Genomic DNA, 25,749 nt, shown 5'->3' on the forward strand with positions numbered 1-25,749 from the left:
TACAGATCCCAGCAGCACACGTAACAGTTGTTTTACCTGTCTGGCAGAAATACACTGACTGACTTGGCTAGGGTGCAGACGGCTTTCCCATTGCGGTGTTTTACCTATCTGGCACAAATACAATGAATAACTAGGCCAGAAGTGTGGGCCGAGGTCCTGGGCGGGGTGAAACTCTGCTATGTTTGGGCACTCTCTTTTCTTCCTGTTTAATTTTGTCCCTGGGTTCCAGGGGCTCGCCTTAACTGTGGGTGCACAAAGGCTTCCCCATTGCATTGTTCAGCTATCTGACACATACAAAGAATGAATTAGGCAGAAATGTGGGCCGAGGCCGAGGTCCTGGGCGAGGTGAAACTCTGCCATGTTTAGGCACTCTCTTTTCTTTCTGTTTAATTTTGTTACTGGGTTCCAGGGGCTTGTCTCTACTGTGGGTGCACAAAGGCTTCCCCATTGCATTGTTCAGCTATCTGACACATACAAAGAATGACTTGGGCAGAAATGTAGGCCGAGTCGGAGGTCCTTGGCAGGGTGAAACTCTGTCATGTTTGGACACTCTGATTTCCTCATGTGTAATACCATGTTTGAGTTCCTTGGGCTCGCCTATGCTGTGGGTGCACAAAGACTTCCCATGGCAGTGTTTTACCTGTCTGGCACAAATACAATGACTGACTAGGGTAGAAATGTGAGCCGAGGCCCTTGGCAGGATGAAACTCTGCCATGTTTGGGCACTCTAATTTCCTCATGTGTAATACCATGTTTGCGTTCCTTGGGCTCGCCTATGCTGTGGGTGCACAAAGACTTTCCATAGCGGTGTTTTACCTGTCTGGCACAAATACACTGACTGACTAGGGCAGAAATGTGGGGCGAGGCCGAGGTCCTTGGTAGGGTGAAACTCTGCCATTTTTGGGCACTCTGATTTCTTCCTGTGTAATACCATCTTTGTGCACTGACAGCATAGCCGAGCTCAAGGAACTCAAAGACTTCCCATTGCGGTGTTGAGCTATTCAACACCTAAACAGAATGAATTATGTGGGGACACATGGATTTCCCATTGCTATGCAGCTTGCGGCACATTGGGTCACACAAGTTAGAGGCTGGGACCGAGCCTGACCCTGGGCCCGCTCACGTGCTTCCCACGCAGAGTATTGCTGCATTGTGGAGATGTGTAGAAGTGCTGCCACCTGAGTCCCCTTTATGCCCACGTTTGCGGCTCCTGACAATTTTGTGATGGAGGTGGCACGGGATTGGAATGATGATCGTACGTCAATTTATCATCAATTCTCAACAGCATTGTGGGCTATCACCAACACTTTCAAAGAAGGTCGCTGCCCAGCCCTCTGCAGTGTGTGCCTTAGATCCCTCTTCATCCAGTATGCACTTATAAATAGACATGAGGGTGATGTGGATATGAAGCGAGCGTGTGACATGAGGCCAGCTGAACGCTACGCAGGGAAAATTTTGTGTGCACTGTGGATGCAGGGTCGTGCGGAGGGTTGGACAGCAATGCCAACATGTAACCAAGGAAAAGAGGCAGCGTTGTCACCCGCAGGCAGCGATTGTCCTTGGTTGCAGGTAGTGTGGTGCTTAGCTAAGAAGTGCCAGTGCGTGTGCCTTGCTAATGAGGGGTTCTCCCAAGTAAATTGTTAGGGGGGTGACCGCCAGGCTCTTGCCCCCATTTTGGCTTAATAGTGGGACCTGGGAGCCTCAGATGCAGCCATGCATGCTGCCCCTGCCCTTTCCTATCCCTTTCTGTGGTGTTTCCATGACTTTCTGATGTTTTCTGGTGTTTCACAAGTCATCAACTGTACGGAGCATCGGTCCCATACAAAAATGTTCGAGTCCCCCATTGACTTCAATGGGGTTCATTAATCGAAATGAGCTCTTGAGCATTACGAAAAGTTCAACTCGAGTACCGAGCACCCGAGCATTTTGGTGCTCGCTCATCTCTAGAAACCTCACATTGCCCTCACATGCACATTGCACAGCCTCCGAGTGCCATGCGGGGCATTAAATAAATGGCCAATGCATTCCGAGGAATGCGAAAGGTTAGAGCGTGCTGCCGCTCTTGTATAGGACTCGATTCTAAAGATTTTCTCAGCCATGTGAAACTGGCCCAAAATAGATGTGTAGAGGTTTTGTTTTATTTTACAGGGCAGAAAAATAGTTAAAGGGGTTGTCCCGAGAAAGCAAGTGGGGGTAAGCACTTCTGTATGGCCATATTAATGCACTTTGTAATATACATCGTGCATTAAACGTGAGCCATACAGAAGTTATTCACTTACCTGCTCCGTTGCTGGCGTCCCCGTCTCCACGGTGCCGTCTAATTTCAGCGTCTAATCTCCCGATTAGACGCGCTTGCGCAGAAGGGTCTTCTCCCTTCTCTTGGGTCTCGGCACGAGCGGAGTTCTGGCTCCGCCCCCTTGTACGCGTCATTGCGTAGCTCCGCCCCATCACGTGTGCCGATTCCAGCCAATCAGGAGGCTGGAATCGGCAATGGACCGCACAGAGCCCACGGTGCACCATGGGAGAAGACCCGCGGTGCATCGTGGGTGAAGATCCCGGCGGCCATCTTGGTAAGGTAAGTAAGAAGTCGCCGCAGAGCGGGGATTCGGGTAAGTACTAAACTTTTTTTTTTTTTTAACCCATCCCTTGTGTTTGTCTCGCGCCGAACGGGGGGCCTATTGAAAAAAAAAAAAGCCGTTTCGGCGCGGGACAACCCCTTTAAATCCAATATACAGTGAATGCCATCATTATGTTGTGAAAATGCACAGAATAAGGGACCTTTCACAGGCGAAATATTTCTGTAAGAAGCACCTAAAGACACAGTTTAATCTGCTGCTAAGGATTTCTGCTCCATTGCCTAGACATTTACATGCAGATTTTGGTGCAGAATTTTCTGTGTCTTTAGGGCTTCTTTACGTGACCATATTTGCACAGGTATTTGCGCATGCAAAATCTGCACACACTAAACACAGGTAGAACCCATTGATTTCAATGGGATTGTTCTCATAAGTCTGTTCAAAAATTAATCCCTGCTCTATTCTCCTGCATTCTGCACAGCAAAAGTCCCATTGAAATCTATGGGAGGTGCAAAAATATGCAAGAAGAGTGTGACACTGCAAAAAATGAAGGAAAAAGAACACACGTGGTGCTCGTTAGGTTTAAAAAGCCTTTAAATCCACTGAATAAGTGTCACAGGCCTGTATGAACTTGCCCTGCACACGTAAAAAGTACAGTAAAATGTTCAGCAAAACAGCAAATTTGCCTCAAAAGCCTTGTTCATGCGCAAATACACTGAGCAGGGGCAAACATTTTTGCCCATAGGCTCGTGTGGAGCTGCCCTTAGGTGCATCTTTCAGAAATATTCTGCATGTTGATAGTTCCCCAAAGTAATTCCTACAAATCATGATACTTTTATTAGCAAAACGGTTCTATGAGGTTTGGCCCGTATTCAGCGTGTAATCTCCAGCTGTACCCGCCCAGTTCTGCTGCAGGAATGTTATTTATCAGAGAAAATAGCCCTCTGTGAGAAGTGAACTTGTGCCGGACGGGATCGCCTGTAGAATCGTCATATATAGAGGTGAGTTTTATGTAGTAAGTGCCTATAATAATAATATAGGGTCTTGCTAGTTAGATAGATACTGTGAACACTGATAACTTACTTTACTTTTTAATTCATAGCAAAAGTAAATGAGTTCCTGAGCGACTAGCTGCAGTATATCAGCTATAGAGCAGATAGCTTACGTTATACTGTATATATCGAGATCCATGTAATATAACAGATGGTGATTAGAGATGAGCGAGCACCAAAATGCTCGGGTGCTCGTTACTCGGGACGAACTTTTCGCGATGCTCGAGGGTTCGTTTCGAATAACGAACCCCATTGAAGTCAATGGGCGACCCAAGCATTTTTGTATATCGCCGATGCTCGCTAAGGTTTTCGTTTGTGAAAATCTGGGCAATTCAAGAAAGTGATGGGAACGACACAGCAACGGATAGGGCAGGCGAGGGGCTACATGTTGGGCTGCATCTCAAGTTCCCAGGTCCCACTATTAAGCCACAATAGCGGCAAGAGTGCCCCTCCCCCCTCCCAACAACTTTTACTTCTGAAAAGCCCTCATTAGCAATGCATACCTTTGCTAAGCACCACACTATCTCCAACAAAGCACAAACACTGCCTACATGACACTCCGCTGCCACTTCTCCTGGGTAACATGCTGCCCAACCCCCCCCCCCCACGACCCAGTGTCCACAGCGCACACCAAACGGTCCCTGCCCAGCCTTCAGCTGCCCTCATGCCACGCCACCCTCATGTCTATTTATAAGTGCGTCTGCCAGAGGAAACGCAGGCACACACTGCAGAGGGTTGGCACGGCTAGGCAGCGACCCTCTTTAAAAGGGGCGGGGCGATAGTCCACAATGCTGTACAGAAGCAATGAGAAATCCAATCCTGTGCCACCTCCATCTGGAGCTGCACACGTGGGCATAGCAATGGGGAACCTATGTGCCACACACTATTCATTCTGTCAAGGTGTCTGCATGCCCCAGTCAGACCGCGGTTTTTTATAAATAGTCACAGGCAGGTACAACTCCGCAATGGGAATTCCGTGTGCACCCACAGCATGGGTGGCTCCCTGGAACCCACCGGCTGTACATAAATGTATCCCATTGCAGTGCCCTGGACAGCAGAGCTAACGTCAGATTAAATGCAGGTGGGCTTCGGCCCACACTGCATACCCCAACCGGACCAGGGTTTTTAATTCATAGACACAGGCAGGTACAACTCCCTATTGTGAAGTCCCTGTGGACCGACAGCATGGGTGGGTGCCAGGAAGCCACCGGCGGTACATAAATATATCCCATTGCAGTGCCCATCACAGCTGAGGTAATGTCATGTTTAATGCAGGTGGGCTTCGGCCCACACTGCATGCCCCAGTCAGACTGGGGTTCTTTAGAAGTGGACAGATGCAGTTACAACTCCCTGTGGACCCACAGCATGGGTGGGTGCCAGGAAGCCACCGGCGGTACATAAATATATCCCATTGCATTGCCCATCACAGCTGAGGTAATAAATTCATGTTTAATGCAGGTGGGCTTCGGCCCACACTGTGTGCCCCAGTCAGACTGGGGTTCTTTAGAAGTGGACACATGCAGTTACAACTCCCTGTGGACCCACAGCATGGGTGGCTCCCTGGAACCCACCGGCGGTACATAAATACATCCCATTGCAGTGCCCAACACAGCTGATGTAACGTCAGCTGTAATGAAGGTGGGCTAAAAATTAATTTGATTACACTGTAGGTGAGGGCCCCCAAAAATTAGTGTACCAACAGTACTAATGTACCTGAGAAAAATTGCCCATGCCCAACCAAGAGGGCAGGTGAAACCCATTAATCGCTTTGGTTAATGTGGCTTAATTGGTAACTAGGCCAGGAGGCAGCCCAGTTAAAATAAAAATTGGTTGAGGTGAAAGTTTCAACGCTTTAATGAGCATTGAAACGTCTAAAAATTGTATACAAAAATTATATGACTGAGCCTTGTGGGCCTAAGAAAACTTGCCCGTTCGGCGTGATTATGTGAGGTTTCAGGAGGAGGAGCAGGAGGAGGAGGAGGAATATTATACACAGATTGATGAAGCAAAAAAGTCCCCGTTTTTGATGGGGATAGAGAATGATGCTTCCATCCGCGGGTGCAGCCTGCGTATTGCTTAAGTATCGCTGCTGTCCGCTGGTGGAGAAGAGAAGTCTGGGGAAATCCAGGCTTTGTTCATCTTGATGAGTGTAAGCCTGTCGGCACTGTCGGTTGACAGGCGGGTAAGCTTATCTGTGATGATTGCCCCAGCCGCACTAAACACCCTCTCTGACAAGACGCTAGCCGCAGGACAAGCAAGCACCTCCAGGGCATACAGCGCGAGTTCAGGCCACGTGTCCAGCTTCGACACCCAGTAGTTGTAGGGGGCAGAGGCGTCACGGAGGACGGTCGTGCGATCGGCTACGTACTCCCTCACCATTCTTTTACAGTGCTCCCGCCAACTCAGGCGTGACTGGGGAGCGGTGACACAGTCTTGCTGGGGAGCCAGAAAGCTGTCAAGGGCCTTAGACAGTGTTGCCCTGCCTGTGCTGTACATGCTGCCTGATCTCCGCGCCTCCCCTGCTACCTGACCCTCGGAACTGCGCCTTCGGCCACTAGCGCTGTCGTATGGGAATTTTACCATCAGTTTGTCCGCCAGGGTCCTGTGGTATAGCAACACTCTCGAACCCCTTTCCTCTTCGGGAATGAAAGTGGAAAGGTTCTCCTTATACCGTGGGTCAAGCAGTGTGTACACCCAGTAATCCGTAGTGGCCAGAATGCGTGTAACGCGAGGGTCACGAGAAAGGCATCCTAACATGAAGTCAGCCATGTGTGCCAGGGTACCTGTACGCAACACATGGCTGTCCTCACTAGGAAGATCACTTTCAGGATCCTCCTCCTCCTCCTCAGGCCATACACGCTGAAAGGATGACAGGCAAGCAGCATGTGTACCCTCAGCAGTGGGCCAAGCTGTCTCTTCCCCCTCCTCCTCATCTTCCTCCTCCTCCTCCTCCTCCTCACCGCGCTGAGATATAGACAGGAGGGTGCTTTGACTATCCAGCGACATACTGTCTTCCCCCGGCTCTGTTTCCGAGCGCAAACCGTCTGCCTTTATGCTTTGCAGGGAACTTCTCAAGAGGCATAGCAGAGGAATGGTGACGCTAATGATTGCAGCATCGCCGCTCACCACCTGGGTAGACTCCTCAAACTTTCCAAGGACCTGGCAGATGTCTGCCAACCAGGCCCACTCTTCTGAAAAGAATTGAGGAGGCTGACTCAGACTACGCCGCCCATGTTGGAGTTGGTATTCCACTATAGCTCTACGCTGCTCATAGAGCCTGGCCAACATGTGGAGCGTAGAGTTCCACCGTGTGGGCACGTCGCACAGCAGTCGGTGCACTGGCAGACTAAACCGATGTTGCAGGGTCCGCAGGGTGGCAGCGTCCGTCTTGGACTTGCGGAAATGTGCGCAGAGCCGGCGCACCTTTCCGAGCAGGTCTGACAAGCGTGGGTAGCTTTTCAGAAAGCGCTGAACCACTAAATTAAAGACGTGGGCCAGGCATGGCACGTGCGTGAGGCTGCCGAGCTGCAAAGCCGCCACCAGGTTACGGCCGTTGTCACACACGACCATGCCCGGTTGGAGGCTCAGTGGCGCAAGCCAGCCGTCGGTCCGTTGTTAAGTGGACCTTGGCAGTAACCGCATTGGTGAGGGTGCGTACAATGTTGCGGGAGACGTGGTTGTGCAGGGCTGGGATGGCACATCGGGAAAAGTAGTGGCGACTGGGAACTGAGTAGCGCGGGGCCGCCGCCGCCATCATACTTTTGAAGGACTCCGTTTCCACAACCCTATATGCAGCATCTCAAGGCTGATAAATTTGGCTATGTGCACGTTTAACGCTTGAGCGTGCGGGTGCGTGGCGGCGTACTTGCGCTTGCGCTCAAACACTTGCGCTAGCGACGGCTGGACGCTGCGCTGTCAGACATTGCTGGATGGGGCCGAGGACAGCGGAGGTGAGGGTGTGGGTGCAGGCCAGGAGATGGTAGTGCCTGTGTCCTCAGAGCGGGGTTGGATCTCAGTGGCAGGTTGGGGCACAGGGGGAGAGGCAGTGGTGCAAACCGGAGGCGGTGAACGGCCTTCGTCCCACCTTGTGGGGTGCTTGGCCATCATATGTCTGCGCATGCTGGTGGTGGTGAGGCTGGTGGTGGTGGCTCCCCGGCTGATCTTGGCGCGACAAAGGTTGCACACCACTGTTCGTCGGTCGTCTGCACTCTCAGTGAAAAACTGCCAGACCTTTGAGCACCTCGGCCTCTGCAGGGTGGCATGGCGCGAGGGTGCGCTTTGGGAAACAGTTGGTGGATTATTCGGTCTGGCCCTGCCTCTACCCCTGGACACCGCACTGCCTCGTGCAACCTGCCCTGCTGCTGCCCTTGCCTCCCCCTCTGAAGACCTGTCCTCAGTAGGCGTAGCAAACCAGGTGGGGTCAGTCACCTCATTGTCTTGCTGCTCTTCCTCTGAATTCTCTGTGCGCTCCTCCCTCGGACTTACTGCCCTTACTACTACCTCACTGATAGACAACTGTGTCTCATCGTCATCGGCCTCCTCACCCACTGAAAGGTCTTGAGACAGTTGCCGGAAGTCCCCAGCCTCATCCCCCGGACCCCGGGAACTTTCCAATGGTTGGGCATCAGTCACGATAAACTCCTCTGGTGGGAGAGGAACCACTGCTGCCCAATCTGAGCAGGGGCCCGAGAACAGTTCCTGGGAGTCTGCCCGCTCCTCAGAATATCTCATTGTAATGGAGTGAGGAGGCTGGGAGGAAGGAGGAGCAGCAGCCAGAGGATTCTGAGTTGCAGCAGTGGACGGCGCAGAACTGTGGGTGGACGATAGATTGCTGGAAGCACTTTCTGCCATCCACGACAGGACCTGCTCACACTGCTCATTTTCTAATAAAGGTCTACCGCGTGGACCCATTAATTGTGCGATGAATGTGGGGACGCCAGAAACGTGCCTCTCTCCTAATCCCACAGCAGTCGGCTGCGATACACCTGGATCAGGAGCTCGGCCTGTGCCCACACCCTGACTTGGGCCTCCGCGTCCTCGGCCGCGTCCACGTCTTCTAGGCCTACCCCTACCCCTCAGCATGCTGTATTACCAGTAATGCAGAAACAGAACGCTGTAATTAAATGTGCCGCTTATTGGCCTGTGGTTGGAGGCTGACTTTGCTTACGGAACGCCAGGAAATAATTTGGCGCAAGCCTGCTGTAACACTTAGCTGGCTGCGTATGATTTTGTAGAACTACTACACCCAGCACAGACAGACCCAGAACACTGAGCACAGTGACAGGCAGGCCAAATAGATTTTTTGCCCCAAATTTTTTAGCAAAGGCCCACTGCCTATATTCAATCAATAATATGTCTTCTGTCCCTGCCTAAGCACTTCTGTCCCTGGAGTATTACTGCAGGGCGCAATGCTCTGCACGGCCGATATACCAAAAAAAAAAAAAAGTGCAACACTGCAAAAAGCAGCCTCCACAGTACTGCACACGGTTAGATGTGGCCCTAAGAAGGACTGTTGGGGTTCTTGAAGCCTAAAATACTCCTAACGCTCTCCCTATAGCAGCTCCAACAAGATAGCACTGTCCCTGATCTCTGTCAGAATGCATCTGTGGCGAGCCGCGGGAGGGGCCGATTTATATACTCGGGTGACACCTGATCTCATCAGCCACTCACTGCAGGGGGCTGGTATAGGGCTTGAACGTCGCAGGGGGAAGTTGTAATGCCTTCCCTGTCTTTCAATTGGCCAGAAAAGCGCGCTAACGTCTCAGAGATGAAAGTGAAAGTAACCCGAACATCGCGTGGTACTCGTTACGAGTAACGAGCATCTCGAACACGCTAATACTCGAACGAGTATCAAGCTCGGACGAGTACGTTCGCTCATCTCTAATGGTGATGTGAGTATTACAATGTGTCAATGTAAATAACATGTTATATGGTTACTAATATTTTTTGAGTCAAGTAAGTATTATGTTTATTACTATGTATCCATTATGCATCAACTAATATTTATCAACCAGTTCCTAACCAAACAAGAAAGAGAAAAAAAAGGGGGAAAGGCCAATAAGCAGCAATAGTGTAGTTGGGCAAAATATGGTTCTAGCTGGCTGTGGTTCCAAGTGTCTGTTATATCATCATAATAACTAAAAAAAAAGACTCCAAGACAACCAAAGGCTCCTGTCCATGGACGGATACGCACTGTGGAGTCTGGAGAGGGACTCCGCCTCAGGACTCTGTAGCAAATCCAGCCTATAGCATGCAATATAAAAACGTGATTTCCTGCCCACGAGCAGAAATCGATTGCGATTTTCCACTCGTAGAGAAGAAAATGCAGCAATTTTGTGCAGGCTTCGCACTGACAGCTTCCATTAAAGTCAATGGAAGCCGTCAGTCCCACGGCCATTCTGCCTAGCAATGGCACCATGTCCTCTGTACTGTGCGAGGAAAAATGAACTATTTATACAAAAAGCTCTGCGCTGTCAGAGATGGTGAAAATAAAGAATTGCCGGTGTTTTGTAAATGAAATAGCAATCAAACACTTACTCTGTAGGAGGGGGGTATGTGATGCAGAATCCCCCTCCTTGCAGTGAAGACTCCGAATACTTAGAACCAATCTTCTCACAACCGATGTATCAGAGAAAATCCTTTGAGTTTTATTATTCCTTCTTTAAAAAGATATACCGTATGTGCCCAACATACATGTATAAAACGGACAACGCGTTTCGGTACCACCAACCTGGTACCTTTCTCAAGTCACAGGTTGGCGGTATCGAAACGGGTTGTCCGTTTTATACATGTATGTTGGGCACATACGGTATAACTTTTTAAAGAAAGAATAATAAAACTAACAGGATTTTCTCTGATACATTGGTTGTGAGAAAATTGGTTTTAAGTATTCAGTCTTCACTGCAAGGAGGGGGATTTTGCATCACATACCCTCTTCCTACAGAGTAAGTGTTTGATTGCTATTTCATTTACAAAACACCGGCAATTCTTTATTTTCACTATCTCTGGCAGCGCAGAGCTTTTTGTATTAATAGTTCATTTTTTCTTTGTCTTTGGGGGCTCACTTTGTGAGAGAGCCCTCCTTTACTCTGCAGCTCTCCCTTTACTTTGGTGATTGGAGATTGGTGATTTGAGAAGGGCACAACAGGACCTTGTGGCGCACATTCCATCCCTTTCTTTCTCTGTACTGTGCGTGTGTGCCAGAGCATCCACAGTACAGAGAAGAAGAGGCTGGACAGGTATGCAGGGGTCACCGGATGGACACCGGGTCGAACTCCATGGACAGGTCCGAGCCACCCATGGACAGGAGCCCTAAATGTGATAAATTAACTATTGAACAATTGCCCATAAGGCAAAGGAGAGCCCAAATAGGTTTCACTCACAGTTAAGGCATAACATTTATTAAATATGTTATGTGTTAATAGTTGGGGAAACCTATTTTGGCTCTCCTATGCCTTATGGGCAATTGTTAAATTATTCAGACTCAGAAGCTAAGTGCCAGCATTCACCATTTTAAATTGTGGTATAATGACCAGCAGTTCTAGACCATGCCAGGAAAATGCCCCCCAGACCATGACACTTTCATCCCTGTCTGCTAACCCTCAATGGTGCACTCATGGGTCTTCGTAATGGAGAATTGAGAGCTACATTGCGCTGCTGCCTGCAAGATATTTTTGCTTGCATCTTTGAGGTGTATTTCAACATGTCTATTAACTGCAAAGGAAGGAACTTAATTTGGTCGTTGTAGTCCTTGATACTCCCAGTTTTATCAGCTGTAAAAGTATCCTTTGAAGTTGCAAGCAAAAATGTCTTGCAAGCGTTATTAGCACATGCCTCAACTTAAGCATCACTCATAATCGCAAATGATGCCTCCTGTATTGGAGAGCCAAGTGACACTTTTGTGTGCAAGACATTTTTGTTCTCTATTAAGGCCCTTTTACATGCAGCAATTATCGCTCAAAATTCGTCCAAATGGCCGAAAATGAGCGATAAATTATAATCGTTACATATAAAAGTGGGCATCGTGTAGTTTTCCTTTGAATGATGACTCTAAAGTGAATTTAAAATCCATCATTCAGCTACTAAGAGATAAATCAAACATTTATCTCTCAATAGATAATCTATTGTAATCTGCCGTCAGCCTGGAGCAGCTGTTTAATCACACGCTGGGCTCTGCAAACAGCTCCAGGAAGTCAATTTACATGAAGTTAATAAAGTGTTAATGGCCATTAACACTTTATGCTAAATCTTCAGTCATTTGAAAGATTCTCTTTGTGTGTAAAATGACCTTTAGACAGTGTTAACATGGATGTTATACATTTTACCTTGATTGTGATATCACTGCACAGAAAGTTCTTATCATAAAAAAGCTTTTGTTCTCTTATCTTAACACAACAACTCTCATTGTAAAGTGATCCAAAAACCTATCAGAGTTAGCATAGCTCTCTACTGTAATCTATATAAGTTTCTGGAGTATGGCACAGAAAATGTGATGAGTCACACATGTTAGACCACATAGACTTTTTGAAAATATGGTGATGAACAGCGTAAAAGCCTTACGAACTGCAGTCCTGGTGCGCACACGGAAATGACAGCTTTTGTATGCCATAAATATGATGTGCAAACAATAATACATGCCTATAGGTATCTTAAATTATCCAGCAACTGCAGCTACCATAATTGGGGATAGGGAAAAGCTGGGCAACGTGTGATTTTCATAGTGATGTAAAATGTTTTTGATTAAAAAATGTGTTGCTTCTCTAAAATTGCGATCCTCAAACATGTTAGGATCACGACTGTTTCCCCATAATTTGTGTGAATGCACCCCTAGGCCGTGCTCACACGAACGGGTTGAATTCCGCATACGATAGGCCCACAGTGGATTCCATCTGTGAGGCTGTCCAGTGACCCTACGAACCCAATTGAACTGTATTGTGAATGACTGTGGCGGCTTACAGGAGGTCATGCACAGTACAGGTTCTTCTTTTTTCCTTGTTTATATATTACGCACCATCGTTTAGCAATTATGCGGGTACTCGCAGCCTATACACAATGTTAGTTACATATGGACTGCGGGTCAGATGCCGCCATTGACTTTAATGGAGGCCATCCGCATCAAAATAGAACATGCTGCGATTTTTCTTCTGCTCACAAAATACGCAATTCTTATCCGTGATTGTACAGGAAAAATTACATGCCTTTTCAATACCTGTGTTTTTCACGGAAAGTCCGCGTAGACAGCGATCGCGGATTCCGCCATGTGAGACCCCCCACAGAGGGTAGAAGATAAATCATGGCCTAGAAGATGAACTTATCAGAAAACTCAGTATATTACTGAAGATTTTCTGAGGAACCCAACTTTCCAAGATCCACTTGTCTCATCAATCTGGATGAGAAAGAAATCTCCCACCCGCTATCCTTCAATAGAGAGACATTGTTTTATTTTATCAACAAACAGAGACAATTAAGTAAAAATATAAGATAAAACACAATGACATTTTCTATACATAAATAGTCTGTGGTATTCTTTGGCTGTGAGTTTAAGGAACCTTTTACATGGGACAACATGTTGGGTGCAGATGTCGATCTGTCGCTCAGCTTTCTGACTGCATTTACACTGAACGACGAATTCTAATTTGTCGTTCATTTGGGGCATACATTTACACTGAGGGATTTATCGGCCCGTGTAAAAGGGCCCTAAAGCAGGGGTACATAACCTGTAGCCTGGGATACTGTTCTATGTGGCCCCCCAACCATCATACCATCATGATGCAATAATTCAGAAAGACATCCCTATTAATGAACATCAGCATTGTTTTGGTGCAATGAACTAAATGTGGTCATTAGATATAAAAATATAATGGATAGCAGTAATCACATTGCTTTTCTAGGTAACCGTGAGATAAACTATCACATTCTGTCATGTGGCTCCCCCTGCTGGTGTTCGTGGGTCTCCTTCTCCTGTACAGATGGTACAGACAGAGTCACATCCTGGAGAATCTCTCTGATAAATATGTCTTCATTACCGGATGTGATAGCGGATTTGGAAATCTGTTGGCCAAACAACTGGACAAACGTGGAATGAAAGTGCTGGCAGCGTGCCTAACGGAGAAAGGGGCCGAAAACCTGAAGAAGGAGGCATCAAGTCGACTGCAAACTGTAATGTTAGATGTTACAGACAGTGAAAGTGTGAGCTCAGCTGCCAAGTGGGCCACTGATATTGTTGGAGATGCAGGTAAGAGAAAATAATACTCCCAAATTACTAGAATGTCTTGGTCAGAACCAAGGCCATAACTAAGGGTTCAGGGGCCCAGAGGCAAAAGTTCAGCTTAGTTCCCCTGCCCGTCCAGTTACCCATACCTAAATTGTGCTACATACAGCTGTAACATGAATTTCCATAAATGATCTAACCCATTGACATCATCTTTCCAAACATGACTCATTTCCTGCACTACATAAAAATTTGTTTGCAGCCCCTTTAGACCCCTCTCTCACACATACTGCTTTTTATCGCTATTAGTGCGGCGTCCCGAGCGCCCTGTAAATCGTGGTAACACGTTCCCATTGATTTTAATAGGGTTACTCAGACCTCAGCTCAAACATGGTGTTTCTAATGCAGCGATTTTCGAGAGCTGTCTGTTCTATTTTTGCATTTTCACGTTTTTTAACGCACCTCCTCACCCTTCACAATGATGGGGTGTATTAAAAAGTGCCGTCAAATGCTGTACCATGCGTTCAAAATTGCTGCTTAAAATTGCAGTAAAAATGCCATGATTTTGACTGCAATTTCTGAACTCATGTGTGAGAGTGGCCTTAGGGTGTTTTCATGTTTTTTGTTGTACTTTTGAACCATAATTAAGAAAAACACATAAAAATATAGCGTGCAGTATTCAAAGACCACATATGTTTTTAAGAAATTGCATATACAACTAAAAACCGCCCATGTTTTTGATGCGTTTTTGACTTGTGTATAAAGTGTGCAATTATATACAGTATATACAGGGAGAAGTATATCTTATACCAGGCATAGATAGATAGATAAAAGAGAGAGATACATAGATATGAGAGATAGGGAAATAGATATGAGAGAGAGAGATATAGGAGAGAGAGATAGATATGATAGAGCTATAGATAGATATGAAAGAGATAGACAGAGAGATAGATACGAGAGATAGATAGATATGAGAGAGATATATAGATAGATAGATAGATAGATAGATAAAGTGAAATAAATAAATTTGTGATGGATAGATTGCTAGATAGATGCATACATATATACCTCGGTTGACCACTTTTCTGAGTGAGGAGAGCAGCAGGGCACGCAGACGCGGCTGCTGTACACTGTGTCAGCAGGAGAAGCAAGATGATGATATCATCATTCTGCTCTGCTCAATCCGTGCAAAGCCTCTGCCTCCTCCCTCCTCCTCTTCTTCTGTGCTTCGGCTTCTTCTCCGGCTAGTCACACTGCTGGCCACATGATCGGTGCAGTGCAGCCAACAGTGCAACCAGCCAGTAATGCACTAAATATGCATTTGTATATGGTGGAGGATGGCCTCTGGGCCCCCTCAGCGTAGGGACCCGGTCGCACCCCTGCGACCCATGATAATATGCCTATGGTCAGAATGTCCTACTGGTCCAACATGTTCTTGTAATGATTATAAACAGATGAAGTATATTAATGATCAATGTAAAGCAACCAAATGGAAAGTCCCTATGCACCTAAAATACAACATATACAGGGTGCCCTGGAAAATTCGGTTATAACTCCAAAACTAACACACATATTTTAATTAAATGTAGTTACTCAATGAGAATCCAGAACCCCTCATAACATGTTCATTGAGCACTCGTTAAACCTACTGCTACTGTCTACATGGCAGCACTCATCGGCAAGGAAGGCTGAGCGTCTAGTCTGTGTGGCTAGCCTGGCTTTCTCACTCGGCACACCAAGCCACGCTGACAGCCATGTTTTGCTTCCATCATGTAGTCAATAGCTACTCACGCTGTCCATGTTTTAATATACTGTGCAATATGTGTTCATTGTGCGCACCTATGGAAAAACAGGATTCATTAAGTTCTGTAAAACTGAATTTATGTAGAAAATTGCAGTCAGAAAGCAACCAGCAAAGACGTGTATTCAGAAATTGGTGCGGAAACTGGCAGCAACAGAAATGTTGTTTAGACATGTATGATGGAGGCAAGATGAAAATGCTGTAAGAAATAATGCAGAATGCTGAAGTCAGATTGTTGGCTTCTAGAAGAAAGTCATTACGCAAATTTTCTCAGCAGATAGGGACATCCAAGGACATGTCACTGAGTGACTGAGGTGTATGAATTTAAAGCTGCAGATACAAACAAATGCTTTGTGTACTGCTGTAAGGGTGACTACTAGAGATGAGCGAACCTACTCGTTTCGAGTAATTACTCGATCGAGCACCGCGATTTTCGAGTACTTCTGTACTCAGGTGAAAAGATTCGGGGGGCGCCGGGGGGTGGGGGGAGGCGTGGTGGAGCGGGGGGTAGCAGCGGGAAACAGGGGGGAGCCCTCTCTCTTTCCCTCTCCCCCCTGCCACCCCCCACTCACCCACAGCGCCCCCCGAATCTTTTCGCCCGAGTACGGAAGTACTCGAAAATCGCGATGCTCGGGCGAAAAAGGGGAGTGGCCGAGTAGGTTCGCTCATCTCTAGTGACTACCCACTACAGGTTTTTTTTCACTGCGAAATTCGCAGCTTTTTTTTTTTCTGCAGGGGTCTATGACTTGTAATGTTAAAATCGCGATTTACCGTAGTGGGTAGTCACCCTTAGTTGGAAGCTTTTGCTGCTGACAATCTAAATATTCACAATGTCACATGGTTTACACAAGAGGCATGGCTTCAGTTATCCGGCTATGTAAATTCTCAAAATAGAAGGATGTGGACAGCTGAAAATTCTCAGAAAATCCACAAGACCTTGCCTCACCCTGAAAAAACATCTGGTGTGGGATATCATGACAACCCATAACTAGCTCCATTTTTTTTTACAGTACTGTGATGAGTGCAGTGTATTTGGAGATTTTATGCATTTGTAAATCAATTGGGTCAAGAGTGGTGTCGTCTCTACTTTAGGAGAGCACCCAGAAAGTGTGTAGAGACACCTAGGGGGTAAATGGGGGGGGGGGCATTGTCTCTCCCCAAGTAGAGCACCTAGAAGGGGTGAGAAGACACCTAAGAGGTGAGTGCGAAGACTTATAAGGCTATGTATGCTCCTCTGGGTAATTTATGCAGATAAGGCCGCCTGCACACGGGCGGAAATCCCACGGCGGTATTTCCTGCGGGATTTCCGCCACTGAAAGTTTGCATAGGAGTGCATTACAATACGCACTCCTATGCAGACGGCCGTGGTTTGGCCGCGCGAAATCTCACGCGGCAAACAAACCGCGGCATGTCCTATTCTTGTGCAGGGCTCGCACTCACCCGGCCGCCGGCTCCGGTCTGCGCATGCGCCGGCTGCGCGGCAGCCGGCACATGAAAGAGCCGGGGCCGCCAGGCGCGGGTGAGTACGCGCTCGTCCCTGCAGGCTCTCGGGTCGGGTCCCGCGGCGAGAATTCTCGCTGCCGGATCCGACCCGCTCGTCTGCAGGCGGCCTAAGGAAGATGGAACAATATCTCTGCAGCACCATCTATTATTCACACCCCTTCTGGGTGCTTTCCTTGGCCCACATCACAGGCTTCTCACTAGCCAAACTAGAAACCTACTGCACACTGATGAGGGACAAACACCCCGAAACGGCTGTCTGTGTATGGTTTTCCAGCTTGGTTTCCTATTCCCAATCATTGCTTTACAGAATGGTTGAAGAGTCATACATTGGTTTTAAGGAATGCTGCCCTCTAGTTGTGGCACTACAGAGGTATTATTCCATCTTCTCTATTTGCATAAAACAATTGAACAATGAGGAAACTAGCTCCAGATACTTACAACAGCATGGGATGATCTGCCACACCTCCAATGTGCCCATGCCTCAGATCCAAACATTTTTGGGTGATCAAATTATTTCTAAAGTATCTTAGCCACCGCGGTCATCGAATTTGACCCCACTGGACTTTTTGTTGTTGGGCTTCCTGAAGGAGAAAATTAACTGAGAATAAGTCAAACTATCAAGGAACTGAAAAAAGGAACATCTCGCAAGAAACTGCTGCAATGATAATGAACATACTTACCAGAACTTTCAGCAAAAATGGAGTGTTAGATTCAGACCTGCTTGAGCGCAAACGAAGGATAATTCCAGCACATTATGAGTGGTTTCTGACCAAATTTCATTAAAATATGTTAATTTGTCTTCCAATTACAGTCGATTTTTCTGGGTCTCCAATGAGTGGGGAGAAGACCTAATTTTAGTGTCAGCTAATGAGCTGTTATGATAAATCCATAGATATATTTATCAGTTTAGCAGTGGGTTACCATTCATGAGATCTCCATCTTCAATAGTGTCACGTCCAATGAGGGTCCACCATTGTCTGCCATGCGGACAATGGTGGATTCCCTTCCCATCACCTTTCTGCCCTTGGTTACGTCTCCAGCATCGTCCTCTGGAGATGTCATGCGTTCCACCACAATGTGAGTGCGCCGCTCTGACTGATCATGTGCATGAGTGGTGATTTTAGTGAGGCCAAGAAGCAGTCACCATGCATGATTGCGGTGGAACGCATTATGTCTCCAACGGACAGAAAGGGGCAGTTTTTCAGGCAATGGGAAAGGAGTGAGCCTGGACCACAGACGGAGGTGGACCACTAATCAGATGGTCTGAGATTAATTTGCATATGGCCTATAACACTATTAAGGATGGATCTCTCAGAAACGGTGACACACTGGAAACTGAAAAATATATCTATGGATTCATCCTAACTGCTCACATGTAACTGTCATCTGCTCTTATCACTAAAATTAGGTGACAGACTTCCTTTTAACCATCATCTTTTTATTTTTCAGGTTTATGGGGTCTTGTGAACAATGCTGGTATTGCAGCTCCAGTGTCTCCTAATGCATGGCAAACCAAAGCACATTTTGCTAAGGTGCTGAATGTTAATTTACTGGGTCCCTTTGATGTGACAGTGAACTTTCTGCCTCTCATCATAAAAGCAAGAGGACGAATTGTAAATGTTTCTAGTTGTTTTGGAAGACTGGCTGTTGTCGGAGGAGGATATTGTCCATCTAAGTTTGGAGTTGAAGCTTTTTCTGATAGTCTCAGGTAAGGTGGATTTCACACAGGTGATGCGAGAGTGAGTGAAAAAGCAGAACTATGAAACCAGTGATTACACTGCTCAACAGCATTTTTTGCATCTGGTGTGCGATATATCAACTCATGGATTTTTGGGTGTAGAATCCGAATTTTTAAAAAAAGGTATTTGTGTTTATTTTCTGGCTAATTATTTCTATAAAATTAAATCAGTGACTAAGCTAAACTCTTTATTTGAATGTAATACACAGTGGACGGAGTTCTAAAAATGGTCACTAGATGGCAGAACAATGTAGTTGAGCAGGAAGGTTACTGACATGAGCCTATCTGTACTGTTGTTTAGTGTTTGCTGTAATCTGCAGGAAGCGCTTCTCTTCATTCTTATTTCAGCATATATATTTTTTGAGTTTCTGTTACCTCAGTTTCTGTTTATCTGTGTGTTTTGCGTTTCCTGTGTGAGGTGGTGAAACATTCTGACACATCAGAGTTATAGTTAGTACTATGGCAACTGGGAATCAATGATGTCATTAATAGAGATGAGCAAGCATACTCGTTAAGGCAAATTACTCGAGCAGGTATCGCCATTTTCAAGTACATGCCTGCTTGTCCGAAAAGATTTGGGGGCCGGCGGGGGTGAGTGGTGAGTTGCGGGAGTGAGCAGGCGGGAGCGGGGGGGAGGGGGAAGAGACAGCTCTCCCCCCGTTACCCCCCGCTCTTCCCCGCCGGCCCCCGAATCTTTTCATCTCTAGTCGTTAACAATAAGTATGTGTAGTATCCTGTATAGTTTCCATAAGAAGTTAGTCACGATGGTTTATCTTCCAAGAAACTCATTTTGTCTCCGCAAATACCCGTAGCTGCCATAACCGATATTATCCTTATTGGTATCATGCCCCCCACCCCAACCACAAAGTGTGTGGAGTGTGTATTGCTTTCCATAGATCAATAAATCCACAAGTCCTGGCGATCGAAAGAGACGAAGGGGGTGATACATTTTCTTAAAATTAAAATGGTCTGATGACACTTATACTCTGGCTAACTTCTATTTCGCCAACCAGGAACAAATGTCCTTTAGTTCCAGAGCTCTCCGGAGACTAGCAGAGTTCTCAAAAAACACAACCATCATTGTTGGAGGCAACTTCAACATGGCGTTGGACTCACACCTGGACGCATCCTCCGGGCATTCCTCCATTCCTCGTTCGGCCATTCGCAGGCTTATAAGAACACTTGTGAGCCTCCACCTTGTTGATCTGTGGAGAATTCTCCACCCCCTCAACGATTGCAATTAAACAAAAATTATCACGCGAAACTCAGAACGTAGTGTATTTGGTAGAGTACACATGTGGGATCCAATATATAGGAAGAACTAAAAATATATTGCAGGTCAGCTTGAACAAACACAGGTTCAATATCAAAAATAATGATAAAAATCACAGTTTATCCAGACATTTTAGTGAGAAACACAATTGTCTATGTAAGATTAAAAATTTCAATGCTTGAGAGAGTCACGTCCAATTACGCAAGAAAAAGATGTATTGGATATTTCACCTGAAAACCTTGGTGCCACATGGTCTTAATAAAATACTTGAAAAAATGTAATAATTACATTAAAAAAATCTATTGATAATAAGTTAACCAAATAGGTCTGTACATAGCATGGAATTATCCCACATTTTACAACTTAATCCATAACATTGTCATTTTTATATTCTTTTAATGTAGCCTGTGGATTAATTATCAAATATACAACGGATATGGTATTTTATTTTAAAAAGCAAAAACACATAAGGGAGGCGTTACCCGTGATGGCCTGGAGTTTCAATATAACATATAATATAATACTCTATAGGAGTATTATTGCTGGAAATATTTGAAATTGAGATTGACTCACCCGGTGTATGGCGAGTGCTCCTAGTTAGAAGCCTCACCAACACCTCCACTTCCTCGTTGGCTTATAAATCCCCCGATGTGTCCGATAAGCTGCTGGGCTGCTGTGTCCTACTGGATTGCAGGACCCACTCAGAAGAATTCAATAGCGCGGGCATTTTTTCAATTGATTTTTCAGCTGAATTATTTTAAAAAGGACATGTTTTACATGCATATATTTTATCAATTAAATTTTATAAATGTATATAATTAAATGTTTTGGGAGATCGGATGACAGATTTCACTAAAGTAATTTCATGTGTTTTATTAATATATCAGCTACTAACTGAAAACAATTGTACTTAGGAGTCTAACACTAGCGGCTCCGCAGAACGTATAGATGCAGAAATGTTCTTGTGCGAAAAGGACATGTTAATAAAGATGATTGAAAAATTGAAACGCATGCTGTGCACCATAGGGAGGTCACATGATCATTTTACGTTAAGGGAGGAGATTCCTCCCCTTACAATTACGTCAGAAAGCCCCCACCCGGGTACATGACGGACGCCTCCTTGTAAGTTTTCTCTAGTCATATGAATATGTACTATTTTAATATGTATGCTTGACAAAGGCACATTTATGTAGTGTCGAAACACGTAGCATTGTAATTAAAAGTTTAGTTGTTGCACTATTATATACCAGTGCTACTTTGGACCGTAGCAGAGCAGTGCCATCTTTTGTTATAAGTGTCACCCCTCAACTATCACAGTATTCCTTGAGTCCCATGAGTCTGACCTCACTTCATCTCCGATCAAATGGGAGGCGCTAAAATGCACCATGAGGGGGGGTCTTTATATCACACGGCTCGATACTCAAGAAAGGTCACTAAAGCTAAAACAACTACTGCAGACTCTGCAGTCGAGAGAGATTGCACATAAGGCAAAGAGATCAGACACACTGTTAATGGAAATTACAAATATCAGACACAAGATACTTTCTATGTTCGACCAAAACGCCTTATATTTGAGGGGCCGATTCCAGGCGGGATGTTATGAATATGGCAACAAAAGCGGGAGGTGGCTTGCTAGGGACTTACATCCTTGGGTATCCCAGGCAAATATCCTTTCCATAAACTCCTCAAATGTGAAAGTTGTTCATGCCCCTGGAGAGATACTAAAGGTTTTTATGACATATTACGCTAAGCTTTATAGCATCCCACGCCCGGAGGAGTTGAGAGTGCTTACTCAACAAGACAATATCAAACAATACCTACAACAACATATCACTAGAACTGTCCCAAATGACGAGGTGGGAGCTCTTGAAGGTGATATCACTCCCTCAGAATTATCTCAGGTTATGAAGGATCTGAAAGTAGGGAAAAGTCCCGGACCTGATGAGTTTACCTTGTGGTTCTATAAGAAGTGCGACGGACAGGCGGCAAAGCTCATGCTAGCCGCGTTCAACATGGTCTCCCGAGAGTACCCCTTCCCTCCCCAGGTATTACAAGCTCACATCATAGTGATCTTGAAACCAGGGAAGGACTCTCTTTCTTGCAGTAGTTACAGAACCATCTTTCTTATCAACAACCTCAAAATATTCTCCAAGATCCTGGCTAATAGACTGAATCATTATATTCCCTACCTCATTAACACGAACCAAGTTGGGTTTGTTCTGGGCAGGGAAAAACATTATAAAAACATTATCCTTGATCAACCCCACTATGTCCGCTTGCTGCAGAAGTAGAAAAAGCCTTTGACAGGGTGAATTGGAATTTTCTGGAGACAGTGTTGAGGAGGGTGGGGCTGGGCCCGAGGGTCCTTTCCTGGATAATGGCCCTTTACAGATCCCCCTCTGCTTGTATGAGAGTTAACAGACTTCTTTCTGAGAAAGACAAGGCTGCCCCCTTTCTCCAATTCTATACATCATGGTAATAGAGCCCTTGCTGACGCCCTTCGAAGCAACTCTGATATACAGGGTGTGAGGCATGACGATAGGGGTCACAAGCTGTCCATTTTTGCGACGACCTATTGCTCTACGTCAATAACCCTCGGATTAGTCTGCTGGGGATATTATTCGAATTATCAAGATATGGGAAACCCAGTAATTTCAAAATGAACACGCAAAAATCGAAAATCCTTAATATTACTCTGCCACCTCCTGAAGTCCATGCACTATGAGGGAGTTTCCCTCTCCAATGGAGAGAGTAGTCTCTAAAATATCTTGGTATACAAATTCCAGCTGACCCCTCTTGGACGTTCGAACTAAACTATAAACCTCTACTGAGGAACCTCGAATCAGAGTTGGAGGAGTGGTCTAAGATGCACCTCTCCTGGTTCAGAAGAATTAGCTCATTAAAGATGAACATCCTCCCCAGAATCCTTTACATTTTTCAGACAGTACCTTACAACCTCTCTAGATGATTTTTCAGTCATCTACAGAAATTTATGGTGAGGTTTACCTGGAAGGATTCCTCCCCCAGAATAAGTTATAAGACTCTAACATGACCTAAATCTATGGGTGAAGCAGGGCTCCCAAATCTTGAATTATATCATAAGGCCACAATCGATAGCTGTATACTAGATATAATACATCATGCTACAGAGAGGGCTTGGGTGATGCTGGAGATAGGCCAGAACCAGTTTGACTTGGGGGGTGATTTTTAGATCCTGGGCAGGGTGGACTGGAGGGGGTTGGGGGCCACGCCCCTCTCTCTGAGCCTGCCTTAGGCTTGGCCCCGCTTGGTGAGGGGCAGACAGGAGGTAACGATTCCTGAACTCTTGATGCCACTAGTGGGGAACCCGCAAATCCTGGCCACGAGGTCAAACACAGAACTATCCTTTCTACCAAATAGCCCTTCTCCACAGGTCTGAAGATTATGGACCTAAAGGGTATATGCCCTTTGAATGATTTAGGAGAGAGACATAGGCTGAAGCCAGGTACATAGATTCAGTACTTCCAGGTGAAAGATTACGTAGGATCTCTCAAAGCTCCAGAGCTACTATTGGCAGATCTAACCCCATTTGAGAAACTTTGCATCGCCACAACCCATCTACCTCATGTGATTTCTCTGCTGTATGGGTTGTTGATTAATGAGTGAGGATCGTCTGAAATGGGAGACGAGGTGGGAGTAGGTGCTTGGGAGATGCTTCTCTGGAGAGCTCTGGACCAAGTTCTACATTCTATCCCATAAGCTGTCAATATCAGCTAAAGCTCAGGAAATAAATTACAAAATAGTGATCCAATGGTATAGGATAATTGCACAGAATCTTTCCGGAGGTATTAAACGAATGCTGGAGAGGTTGTTCTGAGGTTGGTACTATGTATCATATTTGGTGGCGCTGCCCACTGATTGCTTCCCTTTGGGGTGACGTCGCCAGACTGTATGGAGTGGTGTGTAGTACTTGTACTGACTCCCGAGATTGCTCTCCTCTCTTTGTTGCCAGGATCTCACATGCTAAAAAGGGGCTATTAAGACACTTTATCATGGCTATGCGTTCTATTATACCCCAGCATTAGAGCCGGGAGGGGACGATCCTGAGGGTCGCAAGAGTGGAGGCCCTGGATCTTATCAAATATATGGAGGAACTAGGGAGCTCTGATTTGGATATGGGCCTGACACTTGTTAACACTCATGACATTTGGCCTTCTTGGATAGATTTCAGGAGATCGTTGGTGTTCTCTAAATGGCTCGCTGATGGTTTGGTGTGAGAGTTGGTCATGACAACCACCCCCAATGGACTCAATGGACAATACTGTAATCTTTTTTGTGAGGAGGACGAAAGAACTCCAACCACCCCCCCCCCCCTCTTTTTTCAAATATCTTGTTTTCTCCCTCTATTCTCCTCTTTTTTCTATTTCCTTTCTCCTCCTTTTACTAATGTGTACTCTCTGCGAGGACTCGCTGAAAAGCTCATATTATAAGACCACGCCTTATTCTTGTATATGGGGCCTACGGCCAGTTCTCCGGGGAGATATAGTTAGATTTGAGCTGGTTTACCGTATAATATGACTGGCTGATAATTTTGCAGCTGGCAATTATATGATGTTTTGTTTGGTATGTAAATTGAGTATACAATATGATGCATTGCAATGTTCTCTATCTCTGTGATGCAAGTTTATATTCGCTCATGTATGTGGCGCTAAAAAAAAAGGAAACTTCAATAAACATTTTGAAAGAATTTGAGACTATAATTTGAGGTAGTTCTCTTAAGTTTTGTATCCTTTTTGCAGAAGGGAGCTTCGTGATTTTGGAGTGAAGGTCTCCATAATTGAACCAGGAGCTTTCAAGACACCAATTTGCATGACAGAAACTCACGTGAAGCCTGTGGAGCATTTGTGGTCAAGTCTTCCTTCACAAATCAAAGACTACTTCGGTGAACAGTACTACCAGAAATGTGAGGCATTCTATTAGAATAGGCTTTTATATGTTATCTATGTCTATAATGTTTGACTTACATTTGTTTTACTTGTACACACAGATATCCAGAACTTGACTCCTCTATTTGAGACAAGTAGCCTCAAAATCCACTATGTCACGGACTGTATGGAGCATGCCCTGACTGCTGTACATCCATGGGCAAGATATTCTCCAGGCTTTGACTGCAAGCTGTATTACATACCAGTGTCTTATCTACCTACTGTTTTATGTGATTATCTGCTGTGTCGATCATCACCTAAACCAGCATACCATCTTAGATAGACTTTTGATATCTCAATTACGCATGAGATAAAGATCACTGATAAGGGATTTTCAATGGAGAGTTGCGTTCATCTCCCTATTAATTCTGACCTAAGATTGATTCATTCTCAACCTTATTGGGTGCCGGGTTGTCTCACCCCAATGATGTGACGCTGATAACGTGTATAATTGTTATGAAGGTTTATGAAGAATGCCTGCTTAAAAAATTTGAATTGATTCATACTCTACATTGGATTGTGCTGCTTCAGTTCTTCTCAGTAGAAATGCATCCCATCTATATGATTTATATATACAACACATAAAATGGAATGTAATTGTGTGCATGGGTCTGTGAAAATATTAAGAGTAT

At 45.6% G+C, this 25,749-nt stretch overlaps 1 protein-coding gene across 1 annotated transcript; it reads left to right on the forward strand.

Moving 5' to 3' along the window:
* The first annotated feature begins 3,450 nt into the window (after nucleotides 1-3,450).
* On the forward strand, nucleotides 3,451-25,749 carry LOC136586475 (retinol dehydrogenase 7-like). Its single transcript, XM_066584576.1, has 5 exons — nucleotides 3,451-3,577; nucleotides 13,519-13,862; nucleotides 18,592-18,850; nucleotides 24,932-25,095; nucleotides 25,180-25,749. The coding sequence occupies exons 2-5, from the start codon at nucleotides 13,550-13,552 to the stop codon at nucleotides 25,398-25,400; spliced, it is 957 nt and encodes a 318-aa protein (XP_066440673.1). The 5' UTR covers nucleotides 3,451-3,577; nucleotides 13,519-13,549; the 3' UTR covers nucleotides 25,401-25,749.

The sequence above is a fragment of the Eleutherodactylus coqui genome, chromosome 1, assembly GCF_035609145.1.
Source record: "Eleutherodactylus coqui strain aEleCoq1 chromosome 1, aEleCoq1.hap1, whole genome shotgun sequence".
In the NCBI taxonomy this organism is placed as follows: Eukaryota; Metazoa; Chordata; class Amphibia; order Anura; family Eleutherodactylidae; genus Eleutherodactylus; species Eleutherodactylus coqui.